Here is a 22,437-nt window from a genome sequence, read left to right as displayed (position 1 = left end):
TTTTTTTTTTTTCTCTTTTTTTGGTGAAGGGGTGTGTTGGGGCCACACGCGACAGTGCTCAGGGCTTATTCCTGGCTCTGTGCTCAGGGGTCACCCCTGGCAGGGCTCAGCCGACCATAGTGGGTGCCAGGGAGCGAACCCCAGTCAACTGCATGCAAGCCACCCTTCCGGCTGTGCTATCGCCCCAGCCCTCACACGGTTTTTCTTTTTCTCTTCTTTTGTTTTTGGACCACACCCAGCCATGCTCAGGGCTTGCTCCTTGCTCTGTGCTCAGGGATCAGTCCTGACAGGCCCAGAAACCCTCAAGTATTGATAATAATATTTTTGCTTTTTGGGTCACACCCACTGACGCTCAGGGGTGATTCCTGGCAGTGCTCGGGGGACCATATGGGATGCTGGGAATCGAATCCAGGTCGGCCACGTGTAAGGCAAATGCCCTACCCGCTGTGCTATCGCTCCAGCCCCAGATAATAATATTTTTATTAAGTACTCACTGTGTGCCAGGCACTGCACCAAGAAGTTCCCAGTGGTGAACTTCGGGGACCGTGCAGTGCCGGGAATCAGATCAGGGCCCACCACATGCAAGGCACCAGCTCTCCAGTGCCCTGATCAGCTCCTAATTCATTGCTCTCATGACTCCCATTTTGTCTCGGAAGCGTATTATATGCAGTTGCTCACACGGAGCCTGTGTGGGGACTTGGGGACCTTGACGGGAACTGCGGGTGGCTGGGCGTCCTTTCCCCACCCCCACTCCCCAGGTCCTCTGCCGTTCACCCGCTTGTGGGCAGATGAAGAGGGGTGGGTGGTCATCAGGAGTGAGAGCATCGCACATGCCTGAATGAGGAGTCAGGTCAGCTGGGTTCCGGCATCTTTATTGAGCACCTGGACGAAGCTGGCCTAGGCCCCTGGGAAGAGGCCACACCGCCACACGGAGGGGCAGGGACCGAGAAGCGCATTCACAAAGCAAGCGCATGCGGCGAGGGGCCTGGGCAGCGCTGGCACCCGGAAGGCGCTCTCTGGGTCTGCCGCTGTGTGACCCGGGACGGGGACCGGGAGTGACCACGGGGCCGTCTCTCAGCACCGAGGCTCCACCGCGGCCGTCCTGAGGCGTGCACCACCATTCCTACTGGTCCGGGGAAGAGTGTTAGCATGAGCCGGAGCGCGCAGGTGGACCCAGCCCAGAGCCGACCGGGCTGGGGCCAGGCCGTGCCAGGCCGCCCTGGCAGTGCAGGGCTGCCCAACTTCGATCCCAGGCATGAAGTCTGGGCTTGGCGGCAGACATGGAAGAGCCTGAAGCAGCTTCCTGTGCCACTCCTCAGGGGACAGTGGGCACGTCTGGACTCCCCCAGCCCCCCGGCCACCCCGCGGGGGACAGTGGGCGCGTCTGGACTCCCCAGCCCCCCGGCCATCCCACGGGGGACAGTGGGCGCGTCTGGACTCCCCCAGCCCCCTGGCCACCCCACAGGGAGGCGTGTCTGGACTCCCCCAGCCACCTTTGTGCTTTTGGTAGGATGGTCCCCGTGGTCACAGGCCACCTGCAGACACTGCCATGAGTCCTTCCCCTGTTAGTGGCCTGATTTCTTTTTTGGGGGGTGCTCAGGAGGCAACCCCGCCCCCCACCCAGTGATTCTTGGCCAACTAGAATAGAGGGTCAATGTCAAAACGGGGTGTGGTGCTGCCGGGGACCCCCCCAGAGATGCACCCAGCAGTACTCAGGGGACCACGTAGCGCTGCGTGGCCGGATGCATGCCAGGCCGGTGCCTCACTGCCATGCTCTCCCAGCCCTGGGGCCGGCTTCTACTCATGGCGCCAAGACGGGGGAGACTGAGGCAAGCTCCCCCTCCACAGACACACACACACACACACACACACACACACACGCACACGCACACGCGCACACGCAGAGTCACAGAGTAAGTACATGCGTGGCAGGGGCTGCCCCAGCATGAAGCGGGGGAAGACCTTCATCTCGGCTGGGCCTCGAGAGTCCCATCAGGTCCCCCGGAGCCCTCGAGACGCATCAGCGACGGCGGCGGTGGCCGTGTGCTGAGAGACAGCGTCCTCCCCCTCCTGCTCCCGCCCCCGTCACGCAGGGCCTGTGGCGCATGGTCTGACGCGGGCGCAGACGAGTTGCGGGAACCAGGCTGCACGCACCGACTCGGCTCCAACAGTTTTTTTTTTTTTTTTGCCCCAGCTGATGGGCCAGAGGATCCGGGGAGGAGGGGGTGGTCGCTGAGGACGCTGCTGTCCCAGAGGCCACCAGGAGGCTGGAGCTGGGCCTTAAAGGGAGAGAAGGACACGCGTCAGTCTCTGAACTCCCCTGACTGTGGGCACCCCCGAGCAACACCACACGCGGGTCTGGCCTCAGAGAGTCACCCACAGCTGAGCTACTGAAGGTCCCCCTGGCTGTCCCCTGGCCCGGATCTCTGGAGCCTTAGGGGGCGGGGGCAGAGCCCAGCGCTGCGCCCACCCACACCCGGACCCCGCTGCTTCACGACCGACCTCAGAGATACCGACACCGGCAGCTGATGGCCAAAGCTCTCCTGAGGCGCGGCCGCCTGTGCCTCACACCCCCCTCTGCACTGCACCGAGCCGGAGCCCAGCAGGAGCACTGCACATCTCGTAGGGATGTTGCCCAGAAGCCCACCAGGCCCCGTGAGTGGAAACACTCAGAAGGCTCAGCGAGCACTTGGCAGCTCATTGAATCCTCAGGCAGCGACTTCAGTGAAACACCGTTGTGAGCTTTGTGATGTAACAAGCAATTTTATATTGTGATTATCAAATCATTTTGTGCAGCTGAGGGAGCAGGTTTGGGGGGTGGGTGGGAGACGGGGGGCACTGGTGGAGGGGAGGCCGCGCTGGTGGCGGGACTGGTGCCAGAACACGGAATGCCTGAAACAACTGCATTATGAGCGACATTGTAAATCCTGGTATTTAAATAAAGTTTCATACAAAAAAAAAAAAGACAAAGTTGTCCAGAAAAGTCTGTGGTGCCTTCTGGGACGGGGTGGGGGGGGGACGCTGCTACCACAGGGCACCTCAAGAGCCCTGTGGGGACAGGTCAGGGTTCAGATCCTCCCCCACCTGCCCTTTACCTCGGTGAGGCCCCTCGGGAGGGAGGCCTGGAGGCTACGGGAGAATTCTTCCAGCAAACAGGCCTCATCCCTGAGCCCTACACACGGCCACACGGGGAGAGAGTTTCCCCATCTGCGCCCCCCCACACACACACAGTCACAAAGGCCAGCTGGGGCTGCCTGAGCATGCGCCAGCCCTGACCCCTGCCAGGTTATAGAGGATGGTTGGGACTGTGGTAATGGGTTCGAATCCTGTCCAGGGAGCAGCCACCCAGACTTTGAGCTCAGCAGTCTCAACTCTGGGAGTTGGGCTGGGGAGTCCCCTCAGGAGGAATAAAGGGGTGCTGGGGTGATAGTGCAGCAGGTACAGCACTTGCCTTGCATGCAGCCAACCTCGGTTCAATCCTCGGCACCCCATATAATCCCCCCGAGCTCACCAAGAGTGATTCTTTGGGTTTTTGTTTTTGCTTTTTGGGTCACACCCGGGGATGCTCATGGGTTACTCCTGGCTCATGCACACAGGAATTACTCCTGGCAGTGCTGGGGGACCTTATGGGATGCTGGGACTCGAACCCGGGTCGGCCGCATGCAAGGCAAACGCCCTACCCACTGTGCTATTGCCCAGCCCTAAGAGTGATTCTTGAGTGCAGAGCCTGGAGTAAGGCCTGAGCACCCTCATGTGTGGCCCCCAAACCAAAAATAGCAAAAAGTAAAGGGTCCTTGCAGGGTGCTGTGCAGCAGGAATGGGGAGGGGGAGAGGGTCAGGATGGTCAGTAAGTTCCCCTGGTCCAAGAGAGACCAGCGTGGCAGCCGCCTCAGTGCTGCCCCCCATGGCCGGTGAGGGCACAGCAGGCGGAGGGTTCCGCAGACTCCGGCGCTTTTATTTCCACCTCAAGTCTCCTTGTAGGGGGAGACCACGTCAGAAGCCACGGGAGGCCTCTACTCCGGGTTCCTTTACTGGAGGGATTCCCAGTTGGAGTGTGGCCCCGGGAACCCGCCCCTCCCCAGGGGCGAGAGGGGCCTTGAAAGATGCGGGCAGCAGCCGGTGGGTCTCAGGACAAGAGGTGCTGATTCCTGCCCCTGACACACACACACACACAGACATACACACACACACTCCCACACACCCATTCACCATACACACACACAAACGCACATTCACAGGGGCTGGAGCGATATCACAGTGGGTAGAGTGTGTGCCTTCCACACGTTCAACCTGGGTTCGATTCCCAGCATCCCATATGGTCCCCGAGCACTGCCAGGAGTAATTCCTGAGCGCAGAGCCAGGAGTAACCCTGTGCATTGCCGGGTGTGACCCAAAAGCAAAAAAACACACACACATCCACATACCCACACACACACACTCTCCACACACACATACCCACACCCACATATATACACACACCCTCAACACACACACAGCCACACAAACATGCCCACACATGCAGCCACACAAACATACCCCCACACACATGCACACACATACATACACGTACACTCACACACACGCACACACACACACAGAGCCATTGTCCCTCCCCTCCACGACCCAGGAACAAAGGGTCGCAGACTTCGCTGGACGCCAGTCACGTCTTTATTCTATCAGCGACCCTCCGAGAGCACCAGGGACAGAGCAGGGATGCCGCGGAGAACCCCAGACAAGGCGGGGGGAGGGGCGCGCTCCACCCTGCTCCCAGCTGCCTCCACAGCTGAGGTCTAGGAGGTGGGAATGTTCCGGACATGCCGAGGAGGGGCACGGAGGGCAACTGAGCTGAGGGTGCAGCGGACGTGTGTGTGAGCGTCGGGGGTCCTAAACTACCGAGAGTGTGGGGGTGCGCTGCCGAGCCACAGGACCTGCCCGTGGCCCCGGAGTCTGGAAGCCGGGCCAGGAGAAGGCCTGGACCCTCCCCCGGGCCCCGCCGGGAAGAGCAGGCCGGGGGGTGGGGGGGCGGTTGCCCGAACCTGGCCACCTCTGCGCCTCTGGCCCGACCCACCTCACGTGTAGGCCATCTTGCTGCACACCCAGGGCCGGGTCATCAGGCACTCGGTGGACACCAGCCGGGTGGGCTCCACGAAGACACACTCCCCGAGGCCCGAGATGGGAAACCTGAGGCCGGGAGGGAGAGAGGGGGCCTCAGAATCCACGCCCCAGCCCTCCCGCAGGGGCCGCCCCCCAGGCCAGCGACAGCCACCACCCTGCACTTCCCTAAGCCTGGACACCGCCCCTCCCCCCACACACACACTCACATACACCATCACCACCCACCTGGGGGCAGACACCCGCCTCCCACAGCACACCCGCGACAGCCCAGGACCACCATGGACACAGACAGCGCCCCTCGAGCCGGCCCACGGCGTGCCTGTGTTCACCCTGCACTCGCCGGCTGCTCCGCAGAACTCCCACCCTGCTGCCCGCCCACCCATCGTGCCCCAGAGTCCCCGGGGCCCTGAGTCCGGCTGCTCGGCCAGTGAGCACTCTCTGCTAAGCTGCACTGAGCACGCCCAGAGGGGCAGGGGTCCCGGAGCAGGGCCCTTAACTCCAGGACGTGTGACCGGGCAGTTCCCTGGAGTTGTCTGGGCTCTGCATGTGCCCGAGGCAGGGGCGGGCTTCTCCCAGCCCACAGAAGCACTTCCGGGTCTCAGGGGCAGTCCCAGGGGCGCGGGGACCCTGCGGGGTCCAGCCCAGGACTCTTGCAGGCAAAGCGGGCACTCCGCACCCCCAGCTCTCTCACGGACCCCCAAGTCACTTCCTAACCGCCCCCACCCAAGCCGGAGCTGGGGTCTCCCGACAGCAGGCATGAGAATGACCACAGCAAAGCGGGGGACAGGACAGGGCCATCCGCGTCAGAGAATGCAGCCCCAGAAGCTTCCAGAAGGAGAGGAGAAGGCCGACTTGTTCAGCTGCCCGAGTGCGGGGCAGGCAGCTGATGGCCAGCGTCTGGCTCCAGGGCTCTGACCAGCACCCACCCAGCACCCGTGGGTGCTCATCCTGGCAGCAGCCATACCCTGTGTGTGCCTCAGGGCCTCTTCCTGAAGCTTCTGAACTAGAAGGTTCTTCCAGAAAGCTGGCCTGCATCCCGCCCAACACGCCCCGTCACCGCCACCTCGGCCCAGTCACGCGCCCGCCACCCCCCCCCCACTGGCACCATGACCCCATGCAGTGGACACCTCCCCTCCCCATCCCCCTGGGGCCGCAGAAGTCCCAGCACCCTGCACGCGTCACCTGCACACCTGGGGGTCTTCCTAGAGCAGTGCCAGATGGAGACCTGGGTTCAGCTCCCCTCTAAGCCGTAGCATAAAGGCGGGATGCCCCAGGGCCAGCCCCCCACCCCAGTCCCCTGCCTTGCAGCTCAGGTGGCCACGGCGTAGCCAACACACGTCCAGGCGGGGCCCCCTGGCAGCAGGTGGGCAGGCGCCAGGAGACACAGCCCCCAGGAGACAGCCCCCCAAGCAGGCTGGGCTGGAGGCAGGGGGCGCCCTGCATGGGGGGCTGGGCCCTGCAGAGTGCAAAGCAGTCAGGGGGGCGGGGGGCCTCCCGGGACCAATGTGATGGGAGAAGACGAAGCTCAGCTCACATCTCCGGGTCAAACGGGTCCCCGTTGACCCAGTGGAACTCGTCCCCCACTCGGCGCAGGCCGATCCAGGGCTCCCTCCGCGTGAACTTGAACATGAATTCCTGCACGAGACAAGCAGGGAGACCCCGGCGTCAGCGAGTCCCGGTCGGGGGCTGGGCTGGGCGTGGTCTGCAAGGACGACCCCCACCCTCCCCACCCCCAAGCCCCGCTGAGAAGCGACGCTCAAGTCAGGGGCAGCCCCTGAGCATCCTGGAGGTGGCCCCCGACAAACCGAACCCAAGCGCACCGGAAAGGGAAGGAGAGGGAGGGCAGCTCGGAAGGCGCCCGCCTCGATGCCCCCGACGGCCCCGGCCCGCCCGGAGGGATCCCCGGGAGCAGAGCAGGGCGCCCCCCAGCGGCCAGCGCGCGCCCCGCCCCGCCCGGCCTCACCAGCTCCTTCTCGCTCTGGATGACGGCCAGCGCCGCGCCCTGCGAGTGGCACTGCTGCCGGCCCGTGTTCCAGTCCCGCGGCTCCTCGGAGAAGAAGTAGCACTTGCGCCCGTACAGCAGCCAGTCCTCGGGGCACGGCGCCTCGCACTTGATGCAGCCCTTGGACGCTGCGGGGGACAGGGGCTCAGCTCCGCCGGCACCGGGCGCCCCCCATGGCCCCGCTACTCAGGTGCCGGCCCCCAGGAAGGCCACGCCCCTCCTCCCCGGGCTCCAGACGCTGTCTGTCTCGTTCTCTGTCTCTCTCTGTCTCTGTCTCTCTGGGTGTATCTCTCTGTCTCTCTGTCTCTGTCTCTGCATGTGTCTCTCCCTGTCTCTCTGTCTCTGTCTCTGCATCTCTCTCCCTGTCTCTCTGTCTCTGTCTCTCTGAGTGTATCTCTGTCTTTCTCTCTGTCTCTGTCTCTCTCTGTCTCTGTCTCTGCATGTGTCTCTCCCTGTCTCTCTCTGTGTCTCTGTCTCTGCATCTCTCTCCCTGTCTCTGTCTCTGCGTGTATCTCTCCCTCTCTCTCTGTGTCTGTCTCTGCATCTCTCCCTGTCTCTCTGTCTCTCTCTGTCTCTCTCTCTATCTCTGCGTGTATCTCTCCCTGTCTCTCTCTGTCTCTGTGTCTCTCCCTGTCTCTCTGTATCTGCATGTCTCTATCTCTCTGTCTCTGTCTCTGTTGGTCTCTCCCTGTCTCTGTGTCTCTCTGTGCCTCTATCTCTCTCTGTCTCTGTGTGTGTCTCTCTCCCTGTCTCTCTCCCTGTCTCCCTATGTCTCTTTCTGTCTCTCTCTGTCTCTCTCCGGCCCTCACACATCCTTCAGCAAGGCCCACGGGCCTGCATCCCCTCAGCCGCGGTGCTCACACATGCCTGGAACCGCTCCACGGTGCTGGGGACCACCGGCGGCAGTGCTCCCGTGGTCTTCCCACGTGGCCGCCCCAGGGATTGAACTCACAGCCTCATGCTTCCAGCATGGGCCCCTCGGCACACTGAGCTGGTCCCCGGTCCCTGCAGAGTTTCAGTTCCCAGTCCCCAGTGGGTGGTCCTCCTGCCACCGAGCCCCAGGGGTCTGGCCTCTGTAGGGGTCTGGGGTGGGGCCGGTCTCTCCACCAGCAGCTGAAGAATCTTCCATGCCTGCAGCTGCCCTGGCGTCCACACCCCTGCAGAGGTGCCCTGCAGCCCCGCCTCCATCTGGTCTGGCTCTCTGCAGGGGTGCTCCACGGGGCCCCGTCTCCATCCTGCCTGGCTCCCTCTGAGGGTCCACACCACCACCAGGCAGTTGGGACAGGTCAGAGGGGACGCGGCCGGGGGGTGCTGAGGGCTCCCCCAAGCACAGGCTGCTGCCCGCTGCTGCCCGGAGAAACCGAGCTGGACTCTCCTGCCCGTCTCACGCGAGAGCCGCTCCCAGGCCCGTGTCCCAGGCTCCGGAACATGTACAAATTGCCTTTTAAACCCAAATGCCTGCCTCCTGAGCGGGGGGAGAAGGCAACGGGATAGAGAGGGGATCTCTAAGCCAATGATGGTTGGAGGGATGCTCGGGATGGGAGGTGTGTGCTGAGAGCAGATAAAGGACCAGACGTGATGGCCTCTCAGTGTCTGTATTGCAAACCGTAATGCCCAGAAGTAGAGAGAGAGTATGGGGGAAACTGTCTGCCATAGAGGCAGGGGGAGGATTGGAAAGGGGGGTAATACTGGGGACATTGGTGGCGGACAATGTGCACTGGTGGAGAGATGGGTGTTCGATCATTGTATGACTAAAACTCAAACATGAAAGTTTTGTTGGTTTTTTTTTATTTTTTGCCTTTTGGGTCACACCTGGCAATGCACAGGGGTCACTCCTGGCTCTGCATTCAGGAATTACCCCTGGCGGTGCTCAGAGGACCATATGGGATGCTGGGAATCGAACCCAGGTCAGCCGCGTGCAAGGCAAATGCCCTACCCGCTGTGCTATTGCTCCAGCCCCTCAAACATGAAAGTTTTATAACTATATCTTATAGTGATTCAATTAAAAATAATAATAATAATAATAAATAAACCCATCACAACCTTCTCTGTCTTTCACATTTGTCCAGTCTTGATCCTTTTCACTTGATCCTTTTTATGTTTAATAAGGACGTATTAAACACCCCTGCACATTTTGGAGCTTTCTTTTCCCTTAGTTGGGGGAAGCAGCAGGGATCGAGAGTCACACCCAGGACTCCACATGCTCCAGCCCTGCTTGGTCCCTCTGGCATTGTGAGGATGACTCCTGAGCACAGAGCTGGGAGTAACGGCCAAGGACCAATGGGTGTGGCCTGGATCACACACCCCCAAAGAAAAGAACAAAAGAGAACTCCCCCAGCGGTCGGAGAGATAAGACAGGGGCAAGGGCGCCCGCTGTGGACGAGGCTGACCCGGGCTCCATCCCGGGCATCCCATCTGGGACCCGAACCCGCCAGGAGTGGTCCCTGAGCACAGAGCCAGGAGTGATCCCTGAGCACAGAGCCAGGAGTGATCCCTGAGCACAGCTGGGTGTGGCCCCCCAAGCTCCCCTACATTCAGGGGGCACTGACCCAGGCTGCTCCCATCAGAGATGAAAGGCAAAGGGACACGTGTGAATCCTCCTGCATCGCAGGAGGCCCCCTCGGCTACTTGGATGTGGGTCCTTCAACCCTGCCCACGTTCCGCTCAGATGCCCCCTGACCTCAAGGTGCCTTGCACCGCACCCACACCCCCATAGCTCTCTCGGCCCCGTGCCCCCGACATTGTTCTCTCCCACCCTTTCAGCACGGTGGTCACAGCCCTTCAGGATGGGGGTCCCTTCGGGTAACAAGGCTCCCTCCACCTCCTCACCCTCAGGGTTAGCCCGGGGCCCCCACTCTGGGGAGCACTGGATGTGTCACCCCCTATCTCTGGGCTAGCAGGACGAGGGCTCAAACGGGGACTCAGTGTTGTCTTGTCTTTTTTTTTTTTTTTTTTTTTTGGGTCACACCCAGAGATGCGTAGGGGTTACTCCTGTCTCTGCACTCAGGAATCACTCCTGCAGTGCTCAGGGGACCATATAGGATGCTGGGAATTGAACCTGGGTCGGCCACGTGCAAGGCAAACGCCCTACCCGCTCCTACCCACTGCACTATCGCTCCAGCCCAGTGTCTTGTTTTAAGATCCAGGACACACAGCAGACAGAGGTGAGGGCGCCGGCTCTTCCCCTGAATCGGGTCTTCCCAGAGGCTCAGCCTGCCCCACCCCAAGGTGTGAGTCCTGAAAGCTTCCTCATCCTGCAGGCACCACCACTTAAGGCACTCAGCCGACAATGGGCCGTGATGGGACAGTGGCTCCTCAAGGTAGCCGGGGTGTAATGAGTGACACGGTGTCACTCCGGGTGGCCTCTCTCACGCTCACTGCTTGGGTGACATCTGGCCCCCTCCGTGGAGATCTTGCTGGGAGCTAAGATGCCTCCGCTAGAAAGGACACTTCACTCTCTGGCGGCTTTGGTCCCCCACAGAAGACGTGGCCTACCTGGACCCTCCTTGTACTGCTAAGACTGGCTGGACCAACCCCCGCCCCAGCCAGACAGCCGGAATTGGGGTTGCCCGTGACAACAGCTCACCCAGGATGCTCATCACCACCAGGATGGCAAACAGGAGGACTGCAATGGCACCCAGCAGGAGACGGGTGGTGGTGTCTGGGGAGGAAAGAGACGGGGGGTCAACCCAGGGCATCCCCGTCCCCCCAGCCCACCGGTCAGCACCGTCCCCCAGTCCCCCACTGTCCCCTCATGGAGAAGCTCGGAACGGAGCAGTTGAAGTGCTGGACTCAGCCAGGTCTCAGCACAGGGACAGACCCCAGCTCCAGGGCCCCCCACCGCCTGTCCGGACCCGCACACTTCCTGCCCTGGTCCCGCCATCCCGCTGCTGCTGCCCCGTCCAGCTCCCGAGATGCGCCCACCGTTTATTCCCTCCACTGGTGCACAACCCCGACCCCTTCGGAAAACCCAGCCGCAGGCCAGAGTGATAGTACAGCAGAAAAGGTGTTTGCTTTGCACGCAACAGACCTGGGTTCCATCCTCAGGACCCCATTTGGTCACCCGAGCTTGGCCAGGAGTGATCCCTGAGCACTGCTGGGGAGCACTGTAGCACTGTCATCCCGTTATTTATCGATTTGCTCGAGTGGGCACCAGTAGCGTCTCCATTGTGAGATTTGTTAATGTTTTTGGCATATTGAATACACCACAGGGAGCTTGCCAGGCTCTGCCTTGATGGCGGGATGGTTTCCCAGATGGCGGCTGTCCAGGCTCCTCAAATCCTGCTGACCTCTGCATGGCCTGTCCCCGTCACCAAATCCCCCCTGACCACTGGCTCTCCTTTACTTCTGTTGTTATCTCTTACACATCTAATTTTATCTTTAATGAAAGAAATGTGTGTGTATATAAATCTCGCCCGAATGGCAGAGCCTGGCAAGTTCCCCAGGGCATATTCGATACGCCAAAAACAGTAACAACAAGTCTCACAATGGAGACGTTATTGGTGCCCGCTTGAGCAAATTGATGAGCAATGGGATAACAGTGATACAGTGACAGTGATGATACGTGATATATACATGTATATGTATCAGATACATATACATACACATATATTTGTATATATGTATATCTGTGGACTGGGGCGATAGCACAGTGGTAGGGCATTTGCCTTATACACGGCCAACCCAGGTTCAATTCCTCCGCCCCTCTCGGAGAGCCCAGCAAGCTACTGAGAGTATCCCGCCCGCACCACAGAGCCTGGCAAGCTACCTGTGGTGTATTTGATATGCCAAAAAACAGTAAGAAGTCTCACAATGGAGACGTTACTGGTACCCGCTCGAGCAAATCGGTGAAAAATGGGACGACAGTGCTACAATACTATTATATCTGTGTGTATTTTTTTTCTTTTTGGGTCACACCCATCAATGCACAGGGGTTTCTTCCTGGCTCTGCACTCAGGAATCACCCCTGGCGGTGCTCAGGGGATCATATGGGATGCTGGGAATCGAACCCGGGTCAGCCGGGTGCAAATGCCCTACCAGCTGTGCTATTGCTCCAGTCCCTATCTGTGTTTATTTATAATATGTCTATTATATATATATATATACATATACATATATATATATAAAATACACATATCTTTAAGGGGCTAGAGAGGTCGTCCAAGTTCAAGGCACTTGCCTTGCATGCGGTCAGCCCCAGTTTGACTCCCAGCATCACACATGACCCTGAGCACAGAGACAGGGTCACTCCCATTGGGCTCAGGGGACACATATGCGGTGCCAGGATTGAACCTGACTCAGCGCCGTGCAAGGCAAGGGCCCCACCCCTTGTACAACCTCTCTGGTCCAAAGTCCTGTTTTTGTTTGGTCCGTTTCTGGGTCACACCCAGCAATGCTCAGGGCTTATTATCCCTGGCTCTGTGCTCAGGGATCATTCCTGGCCGGGCTCGGGGGTTCATATGCCGTGCTGGGGATCAAACCCACGCAGGCCGAGTGCAACCCTCCCCGCTGGACCGTGACTCGGACCCCCCAAATCCCTTTTTAAATCAAAGCTGTGAGTGCACAGACGTGAACACGGAGCTCACGGCCCACAGCTGGTCTACAGACAACTGACAGGAAAGGCCTAGAAACTTTCCTCTCTCGTTTTAGTTTTGGTTTATTTGAGTTAGACTGATTTTTTTTTGTTTTTTGGGGTCTGTTTTTTTTCTTCGCTTTGGACCAGGTGGTGGTCAGAGACAGTTCCGAGCAGTGCTCAGTGGAGCATGCAGTGGGGGTCCAACCCAGGGCTCTCCGGCTGCTCAGTGCCCTGAGCTATCTCCCTGGCCCACCTTTCTTTTTTGTCCCCTAGACCACACAGTTTTCCTTTTGGGTCACACCCAGCGATGCTCAGGGATTCCTCCTGGCTCTGCACTCAGAAATTACCCCTGGCAGTGCTCAGGAGACCATATGGAATGCTGGGATTCGAACCTGGGTCGGCCGCGTGCAAGGCAAATGCCCTACCCACTGTGCTGACACTCCAGCCCCTAGACCACACAATTTTCAGGGCTTCCTCCAGGCTCTGTGCTCAGGGATCGCTCCTGGCGGTGTCCAGGGGCCCAGATGGGAGGCCAGGGACTAAGCCTCGTTCAGTTGTGTGCAAGGCAGCACCCTACCTGTTGTACTCTCGCTCCAGCCCGTTTCTTTTCTAGAAACTTCATTAGCATTCAACGTAGCAGACACATCCCAGAGCACATTTCATTCCGGCATCAAGGACCCGAGAAACCCACATCAAACACGGAGAAATTCCAGGACCCACGGGATTGCCGCTGCGAGGAGAATCGGGTCCCATGACAGAAATGGTTAGACGCCAATTTGCTAAATTAGTTAAAAGCAACTTCCACACGCTGCTGGGCCAGGGAAAGGCTGGAAGTTCGCATCAAGTTCCTGGGATGCGCGTGACGTGTGGCTTCTGTGTCAACCACAGAGATGTCATGTGTGATGGCTGTCCACTCGCTGCACGGACGATCTGGGCTGACCCAGCCGCTCGATGTTGAACAGGACACGCAGACCCTAACCCTGAGGCGCGGGGAGACACACCTGCCCACTTGACGCATGGCTCTGACCATGCCCAGTTTTCTTGTGTGGCGCCAGGGTGTGTGACAAAGTGTTTTGTTTAAACTCTGGGCGATGCGGCTCTCAGTTCATCTCCAGTTCCCCCTGGCGCTTGAACATAACTGTAGAGTATAAATGCAACCTCAGTTTTCGAACTGGATGGATTAGGACCACTGTGATCCCTGGGTCCATCTCGATGAAATAAACTTCTGTCCTACTCCAAAAAGTTACAAGACTTGAAGAAACAAACAAGAAGCAGTTTCCCTTCCACGGACAGAGCCAGACCAGTTCCAGAGCTAACTCTTATAGCTCAAGAATTAGAGGGAAGGGACTGGAGCGATAGCACAGGGGTAGGGCGTTTGCCTTGCTTGCGACCAACCCGAGTGTAATTCCCAGCATCCTGTATGGTCCCCTGAACACTGCTAGGAGTAATTCCTGAGTAGCAGAGCCAGGAGTAACCCCTGTGCATTGCCAGGTGTGACCCAAAAAGGAAAGAAAGAAAGAAAGAAAGAAAGAAAGAAAGAAAGAAAGAAAGAAAGAAAGAAAGAAAGAAAGAAAGAAAGAAAGAAAGAAAGAAAGAAAGAAAGAAAGAAAGAAAGAAAGAAAGAGAAAGAAAGAAAGAAAGAAAGAAAGAAAGAGAAAGAAAGAAAGAAAGAAAGAAAGAAAGAAAGAAAGAAAGAAAGAAAGAAAGAAAGAAAGAAAGAAAGAAAGAAAGAAAGAAAGAAAGAAAGAAGGAAGGAAAGAAAGAAGGAAGGAAAGAAGGAAAGAAAGAACTAGAGGGAAGCCGGATAGGACAGTGGGTAGGGTGCTTGCCTTGCACGGGTCAATCCAGATTCAATCTCCAGCGTCCCATAGGGTCCCTCCTATGGGATTACCAGGAGTAATCCCTGAGTACAGAGCTAGGAGTAATCCCCGAGTGTGGCCAGGCATGGTCCAAATGACCAATAAATAAATAAATAAATAAAAATTAGGGTCAGAGAGGGTACAGTGGGGAGGGCATTTGCCTTGCATGCGACCAACCAGGTTTGCTTCCAGGCACCCCATAAGGTCCCCTGAGCCCTGCCAGGACTGATCCCTGCACACAGAGCCAAGAGTAAGCCCTGAGCATCACAGGCTATGGCCCAAAACAGAACAAAAGTCATTTACTCCTCCCTGTGGGGCTTCTGTGTCTTCTACATCGCTGATTTCTCCTACACCACAGCACTTTTCTCCTGTTTCAGTCTGTGGGCGCCAGATTCTGGCTCTCCTGTCTTCTGAGGTTAGTGTCGCTGGGAAGTGTGGGGAAGGTCAAAAGCCCCTTAGCCCCTTAGGCGAGCCAACTGCCGACGGGCTGCAGTATAAGCCCTCGCTTACCTAGGGGCAACTCCTGGCCGAGCACTGCGGGGTGGGTGACCTACAAAGCAGGGCTCCACTTCCCTGGCCACAGTTCCCCCACCGAGGGCTGCCGCGCCTGCGGCTTCAACAACCACGGCCACTTTGGCCACCTTAGGCTTCTGGGGGGCGAGGGGGTGGGCCGTGCCCAGCGGTGTTAGGTACTGCTCCTGTTCTGTGCTCGAGGGTCACCTCCAGGCTCCCGGCAGAGCTTGGGAGATCCTCTGGGGACAGGGATGGAACCGGGGTCAGCTACACGCAAGGCACGAGCCTGAAGGCCTGTCGTCTCTCTCCAACTCCATCTCTGTTTTCACAGCTCTGGCCCCTGCTGCTTCCCTGGCAGAGGGGAGAGAGCGGGTTCTGAGGGTGGAGTGGGGCCCCTGCCCCCCCACCACAGTCGCAGCGCGTGAGCTGTCCAGTGATGACCGGGGACGGGGAGGCTCCTGGCGGTCGGTGTGCACGTCTCCTCCATCCTTCTCCCGTGCCACAAGAGGTCTCAGGTGGGCAGTAGCTCCAGGGCCAAGCCAACGTCGCTGCAATGCCGGGACGGGTGGCCTTGGAGGCAGGAGCCCTGAAGGCTGAGAAGAATCCTCATTCGCAAGTTCAGAAGAAATGGCTTCGTGGGCGGCAGGAGAGATAGTGCAATGGGTAGGGCGTTTGCCTTGCACGCGGCCAACCTAGGTTTGATTCCCGGCATACCATACAGTTCCCTGAGCACCACCAGGAGTAATTCCTGATTGCATGAGTCAGGAGTAACCCCTGTGCACCACCAGGTGTGACCCAAAAAGCAAAAATAAAAAGGAAAAAAATTATTTCATGGGGGCCGGAGCGATAGCACAGCGGGTAGGGCATTTGCCTTGCACGCGGCCGACCCGGGTTCAATCCCCGGCATCCCATATGGTCCCCCAAGCACCGCCAGGAGTAATTCCTGAGTGCAAAGCCAGGAGTAACCCCTGAGCATCGTTGGGTATGACCCAAAAAGAAAAAAGAAAGAAATTATTTCATAGTCTTCTAGCTTATCAGAGGTGCCACGACGCTGTTCCTCTGCTCCCCAGTGACAGTGGAATCTGCTCGTGTCTGTGCTCGTGTCTGCCTGCCATGGTCTATGGATGCACCGGACAGACAGAGCTGCACCCAAGACATGCCAGAGAGTCCCACACCTCATTCAAATCCCTACTTGTGAGCGCCTGGGCTGGGGGATCCGAAATAGCATCGAGCTTGTTGGGGACAGGGGCAGGGGCAGTGCTCATGGAACCCCAGCATCGTGGGGTGTTCAGAAAGCCCCTGAGAGTTAGGGTCTCGCTATTCTGGCCCAGAAGCAGATCAGCTGCTCAGACAAGTTCTCCCACGAGGACCCAAGCACCCAAAACTCATGGAACGTCTGAAGAGGAACGAAGACATGGTGTCCATCGGGGTTCAGGCTGAGTGACCGCGTTCACTAGCCCGGTTCTCACATTCTGCCCTATGGACAACCTCTCCCAAAATATCAACGGAAGTGAAGGACACTTGGAGTCGTGGACCAAATTTCTGAAAGGTAATGCAGGTAGCAGGGAGTACACCTGGGAATTCATTCAAGCCTCTGCAGGCTGTACCTACCCATCACAGCGCTCAGGAAAATGCAACTGTAACAGGTGAGGATAAGATGTAGCAGCCAAAATGTCTCCCCATTAGACTTTTACCTGTTACTTTTGTTAAATAAAGGTTACATGTTACTTTTCTTCTTTTTTTTTTTTTTCTCTCCTAAGAATCCTTCTTTCCATGCAGTGGACGGTGTTAGGCAGAGTCTACAGGAGCACTTGTGCTTCCAAGAGTGCAGGATTGTTTTCATCCACGTTTCGCCAGAACGACTGAAAAATCCCCCAGCTCCCCGTTCAGGCCCCAGCCCTCCCCCTCAGAAACCCACAGCCAGGACGCTAGGGGTCAAGGCCAAGCCCATACGCTCATCTGGATGGTTCTAAACTAGCCACTGTAGTTTGGTCATCAGCAAATGTTTGGGAAATTGTGCCAAATGCGCGTGTGTGGTTTTGACCAGGAAATTGTGGGTTTGTACCTAACTGAGAAGCTTTTCACATTAAAAATTAAGAATCGGTGAGCACCGGAAAAATCCATACACTGAGGTCCTCGGGATCACTCTGTCCCACCCTGCAGCCCCCCTGGCGCCTCTCCCCACTCCCATCCCTGCCATAAATAGCTCAATCACCTCATCTTTGCAGTACCCAGGAGGAAGCACACGGTCACCTTTGCCAGAGTCTCCCCAAGACTGTTCTAGAAGGTGAACCCCACAGAAGAGAAGGCCTTGTGATTGGAACTTTCCATTGGACTATTTACGAATCCAACGGTTTGGGGGCCAGAGTCACTGTACAGAGAGTTGGGCTCTTGCCTTGCAGGGATGAGTTCAAATCCCAGCACCTGACACGGTCCCCGAGCACCGCCAGGAAAAATCCCTGAGGACAGAGCCAGGAGGACGCCCTGAACCCTGCTGGGTATGGCCCCCAAACAAAGAACAAGACCAAAAATAACCAAGAAAGTCAACATTTGGGGCCGGGCTGGAAAGCAACTGCTGCAAGCCTCATACCAGCTGGTCTGATGCTTCCGGTTCGCCCCCTTCCTGTATGGCCCTCTACCATTCGGGGCCGTGAAGGGTACTAGAAATAGCCAAATGGCCCTTGGCAGGAAAATCATTCCCACCCCTGCTAAGGAGAGTCCTACAGGCCGGGGCTCTCCACCCCCTCTAGGGTCCCACAAACCCGTGATGGGGGTGAAATGTCACCGTCGGTGCAGGGAGAGGCAGGAGCATGAAAGCACGCCCTGTCTCTGACGAGCCTCGCACTGCACGGGGCGCTTTCCCGTCAGAGGAGGTCCTTGGTAGCACACAGGACCACAGGGGTGGGCGTCTGTGAGATCCTGGGCAGGATGGGACAGGAAGAAGCCACAGGAAGCACGTGCCTTGCAGGCTATCAATTGCAGCCTGAGCCCCGCACTCCATGTTCCCCTGAGCACCACTAGGGGTCACTCCTGAGCACAGAGCCAGGAATAGGGTCTGAGCACGCCCAGGTGTGACCCGACCCATCCCCCTCTAGGAAAAAGACCCTCAGCTTCTCTCTGAATCGAAGATACCTCTAGGATGAGGCCCTCTGCCAGGGTGTGTAGGATGTGTGGGTCGGGGTAGATACTCCATGCATGAAACGCTTGGCTAGGTAGGACACGGCCCCTCACTGTTTGGCTTAGTCCGGTCAAGAAGACCCTCATGGGCAGAAGATACCCCCAAAAGGCTCCAAGGTAGACCCTGAGTTCCAACCTGGACACTGTGGGAGGTAGCCACTGCACTGCCCAGCCCTGAGCACCGCTGAGAGCCCCCAGCCCCTTCAAAAGAAAAAATCTCCTGAAATTGGTGAAATGGGGTCTGCAATCGCCAGGGTCCCCAGACCTGGTTAGCCCACCCTCTCCCCATGCCATCATGGTGCCTCACGGTGTGGGGTGCACAGCAGGCCTGGGCTCTTGGGGCACCCTCCCCGTCTGTGCAGCCCTGGGAGGGGGGACCACTGTCCAGCTTAGCAGGAGACGACTCCAGGGCTCGTGCAGGCTCAGTAGCCGGCCAGCCCATGCTGCACTCGGGCCCTCCCGGGTCCCTGAGGGCCTGTCCCTGTGCCTGTCTCGGGGTTCAGAGAGGGCAGATGGTGTCCAGGACTGAGCACTGCACCCACACCACGTGGCACTTGCAGAAGCAAAGGAGGAAGAGATGGGGGTGGGGGTCTGCAGGCTGCCCCTCTGACGGGCACGGGGGTCTCTGACACCCAGGAGACCTGCAGGGCACTGGGGAAGGAGGGCGTCCCACAAGGACCATTAGCTCCTGGGGGCATAGACCCCAGATATGAAGCCACCGGATATGAAGCCCAGAATCACTGGCCCCTGGCGGTGACCTCTCGGGGTCAGAGAGGGCAGCAGGGCACGGACCACTGGGTAGAAGGTCACAGGAGCACACGACAGCCCAGAGTGGCTCCTCTGTCTGGGGTGCGTCTGCACAAGCCCCCCCAGGCCGGAGCAGCAGAGGCGCCATAGTGAGGACGGCAGGAAACCCAGCACCCCGGGACAGACCCCAGGGGGTGAGGGACACAGGGCAGGACGACCAGGTGGCGGAGGAAAACAGTCCCAGGCCAGCGCCTGGATGTCCACTCAGCGGGGGCCACCCCCATATTCTTCTCCGCTCCCACCAGCACTGAGCCCTCATCCAGCCCCCACTTCTCGCCTCCTTTATCCCGAGTCCCCACCCGGCTGGTGTGAAGGATTGGGGCGCAGGGCCAGTCAGGACCCTGGGTTCCATCCCCCTAAGCTATGGCCCCAAGGCACCACCAGGACTGGCCCCAGCCCCTCACCTCGCTATCCAGAGACCCCAGGGCGCCCTCAGAGTGTCCACGTGCCCGGCCCGCCTATGTCTGCCCCATCAGCTTGTACCCCCCTGCCCCGCTCACCTGGCCTTCACCTGACCCCTCTCCCAGGGGAAGAGGGGGCTTGTCATCTCCCCCCACCTGCAGCCTGAGTCCATTCCCCACAGGAACCGGCTAGCACTGGCCCCCGCGCCCCTGAACCGGTCCTGCCTTGAGCCAGCTGCACCCCTTCTTCTTCTCTCCAAGTCTCCTAAGAGGCTCCAGGAAACCTTCCTGGAGTCAAGGTTGAGAGATTCCCCCTCTGGGCTTCCGGCCCTTGGACCTAGGAGCACCCAGAAGCCCAGCCCTCTCCGCTGCCCGGCCCCAGCGGCTCCCATAAGTTTCCTCCCAGTGGGCAGCGAACTGACATCTGAACTCTGCTCTCGGCCCCCGCCCCCCACTTGCCCGGAGCCGACCACCCAGGGCGCTTCCCGTTCCCCCCTGCTCTGCGAGACCCCAACATCACCAGCCGCCCCCCCCCCCCGCTTCCCTCGGGGCAGCAGCACCGCCCCTGTCTCCGCGGCCCTTGGTCCCTTGGCTCAGCGCATCCTCGCCCCTTCGGAAACTCGAACCGCCCGCGGACCTCCCCGCCCCCGCGCCCGCGGAGTACTTGTCCAGCTTCACTCGGGAGGGACAGCGGGGCGCAGGGCGAGCAGCTGTTCCCAAGGTCAGCGAGTGACCCGGGTCACGGCTGTCCCGCGGGCGGGGGGTGGTCCCGAGCTCGACCCTCGCGCCCCACCCCAATGCGGCCTCCGCGATCGCTGGGACCTGTCGGGGGCGGGGGGCACCGCAGCCCGGCGCCCCCGCCGTCCCCCCGCGGAGCCGGCCAAGGTGACTGCGCGCTTACCCTCCAGGGCCGCCTTCCAGCTGTGGCTGCCCTCGTAGCCCGACCCCGATCGCCGCAGCTGCCCCTCGGCGGCGCGGGCCTCGGCCTCGGCGGGCGAGCGCGGCCGGGACGCGGCGGGCGCGGGCCGCGCGGCGGGGGGCGGCGGCGGGCGGGTGCGCGCGGGGGGCGAGCGCGCCGGCTCCATGGCCCGCGCGCCCCGCGGACCCCCCGCGCCGGCCGGCTCGGGTGCGCGAGGGATGCGCCGGGGGCCGAGCCCCGCTCCCCGAGCCGCCGCCGCGCTGCCCGCGCCGAGCCGCAGCCTCCGCGCAGAGCCGGGCGCGGGGCGGGCGCGGGGCGGGCGCGCGGGGAGGAGCCGGCGAGCAGCGCCGCCCCGAGCCCGGCAGGGGGCGCCCGCGAGCAGCGCCGCCCGCGCCCCGGGGCGCCGTCCTGCAGCTCCGAGACCCCGCTGGGTCGTTGGCTCCGCGCTCAGGAGTGTCCCCCGGCGGTGCTTGGGGGACCGTCTGTGGCACCAGCAATTGCACGCGGGTTGGCTGCACGCCTTAGCTCCTGCCCCATGTCTCCAAGCCTCCTGGCCTTTTTTTTTTTTTTTTGCTTTTTTTGGGGGACAGGGAGTCACACTCAGCGATGCGCAGGGGTTACTCCTGGCTCTGCACTCAGGAATTACTCCTGACGGTGCTTGGGGGATCATATGGGATGCCTGGGATCGAACCTGTGTCGGCCGCGCGCAAGACTGGCCTTCTATCTCTGTTTGGGCTCGGGGGCTGGGTCCTGGCTCTGCGCTCAGGAATCACTCCTGGCCGTGCTTCGGGGACCCTGCGCGGTGCCAGGCGCGGGATAGCACTGGGGTTGGCTGCCGCTGCCTTGGAGGCAAGCAACGTACCCACCACCCTCGTGTCTTTCCAGTTAACTGAGTGTTGCACCGCCCTCCCACCGGGCTTGCTGAGGGGCTCTAAGCCGCCTTGGGTCAGCCCACCTGCCCCCGCCACACGTGAGTGCTTCTCCATCCTCGTAGGTCAGGCTGGCGGCCAGCTTGGCGGTGCCTGCCAGAGCTCTCCCGCCTGTACTCGCGTGGCACCCAGCCCGATGGCCAGAAGCCGGGCGTGAAGACCTTCAGGGGTAGAGATGAGCCCTTTGATACCCTTTGGCTATGTTTTGGTTTGGGGACCAGGCGGGGCGATGCTCAGGGCTTCCTGCTGGCTCTGCACTCAGGAATCACTCCTGGTGGGGCTCAAGGGGCCATATGTGGTCCCAGGATTGAACCCAGGTTGACGGTGTGTTAAGGCAAGCGCCCTCCCCGCCCTGCGATGGCTCCAGCCCTTTTGACACCTTACTTAGGGAGACAGGCACCCAGCCCAGGGCTGTGTCTGTAGACCTGGAGAGCTGGCAGTGACTCCACTCCCTCAGCCTCCCCCGGAGACACCCCGCCTCATCCTCAGCCCCCAATTCCCTTTACGTGCACCCCTCCATTATCTCCGCAGTGGCCTCTGGTGGGAAGCAGAGATCAGCCTCATCTTCGGGCTGCTTGTGGACTCACCCCCGAACCCCTCCAGGCCAGGAGGAAAGATCCAAGTGACTTGCTTGGACAGCATTTCCCACCGGGGGGGGGGTGGGAATGTAAAAATTGTTTGCCCTGGGGCTGGAGCAATAGAACAACGGTTAGGGCGATTGCCTCGATGCAGCTGACCTGGGTTCAACCCCCAGCCTCTCATGTTGTCCCCTGAGCACCACCAGGAGAGTAATTCCTGAGCCAGGAGTAATCACAAGGTGTGGCCCCCAAAAGCAACAACAACAACAACAATAATATTAAATTATGTCCATGGGGGGGAAAATCACACCACAACACTAAGGCGGCATCTGGCAGGATGGAGGGGTCCAGGAAAGAAACAGGTGGGCGGGGACAGAGTGGGAGAAGGTGGAGAGACCGAGGCATGCACTCAGGACCTCGCCGGACTGACGGGGTGACTGTCCTCCCACTCCATGGAAACTGCATCAGCCCCTGTGGCCAGCTCCGAGCAGTTCCATGATGTTGGTGCTTAATGGGCCAGTACCAGCATGGCAAGCCCCAGTGTCCAAGCCACTGGCCCCTA

At 59.6% G+C, this 22,437-nt stretch overlaps 1 protein-coding gene across 1 annotated transcript; it reads right to left on the bottom strand.

The window, feature by feature from the left end:
• Window positions 1-856: 856 nt before the first annotated feature.
• Window positions 857-20,549, bottom strand: CLEC2L (C-type lectin domain family 2 member L). The gene is made up of 6 exons (XM_055142696.1): window positions 20,351-20,549; window positions 10,704-10,778; window positions 7,079-7,245; window positions 6,650-6,750; window positions 5,069-5,181; window positions 857-2,279 (listed from the first exon to the last, which is right to left on the bottom strand). Exons 1-5 carry the CDS (start codon window positions 20,532-20,534, stop codon window positions 5,070-5,072), a joined length of 639 nt encoding a protein of 212 aa, XP_054998671.1. The 5' UTR covers window positions 20,535-20,549; the 3' UTR covers window positions 857-2,279; window position 5,069.
• Window positions 20,550-22,437: the final 1,888 nt, after the last annotated feature.

The sequence above is a fragment of the Sorex araneus genome, chromosome 1 (assembly GCF_027595985.1).
Source record: "Sorex araneus isolate mSorAra2 chromosome 1, mSorAra2.pri, whole genome shotgun sequence".
NCBI classification, from domain to species: Eukaryota; Metazoa; Chordata; class Mammalia; order Eulipotyphla; family Soricidae; genus Sorex; species Sorex araneus.
Note: the sequence above shows the minus strand (reverse complement) of the source record. Positions and strands in the feature narration are given on the sequence as shown.

Coding starts and splice junctions, on each gene's coding strand:
- CLEC2L (XM_055142696.1), bottom strand. CDS start 20,534: ATGGAGCCGGCGCGCTCGCCCCCCGCGCGCACCCGCCCGCCGCCGCCC. Junction 6,751..7,078: donor TCCAGAGCGAGAAGGAGCTG/GTGAGGCCGGGC, acceptor TGTCTCGTGCAG/GAATTCATGTTCAAGTTCAC. Junction 5,182..6,649: donor GACCCGTTTGACCCGGAGAT/GTGAGCTGAGCT, acceptor TCCCGGCCTCAG/GTTTCCCATCTCGGGCCTCG.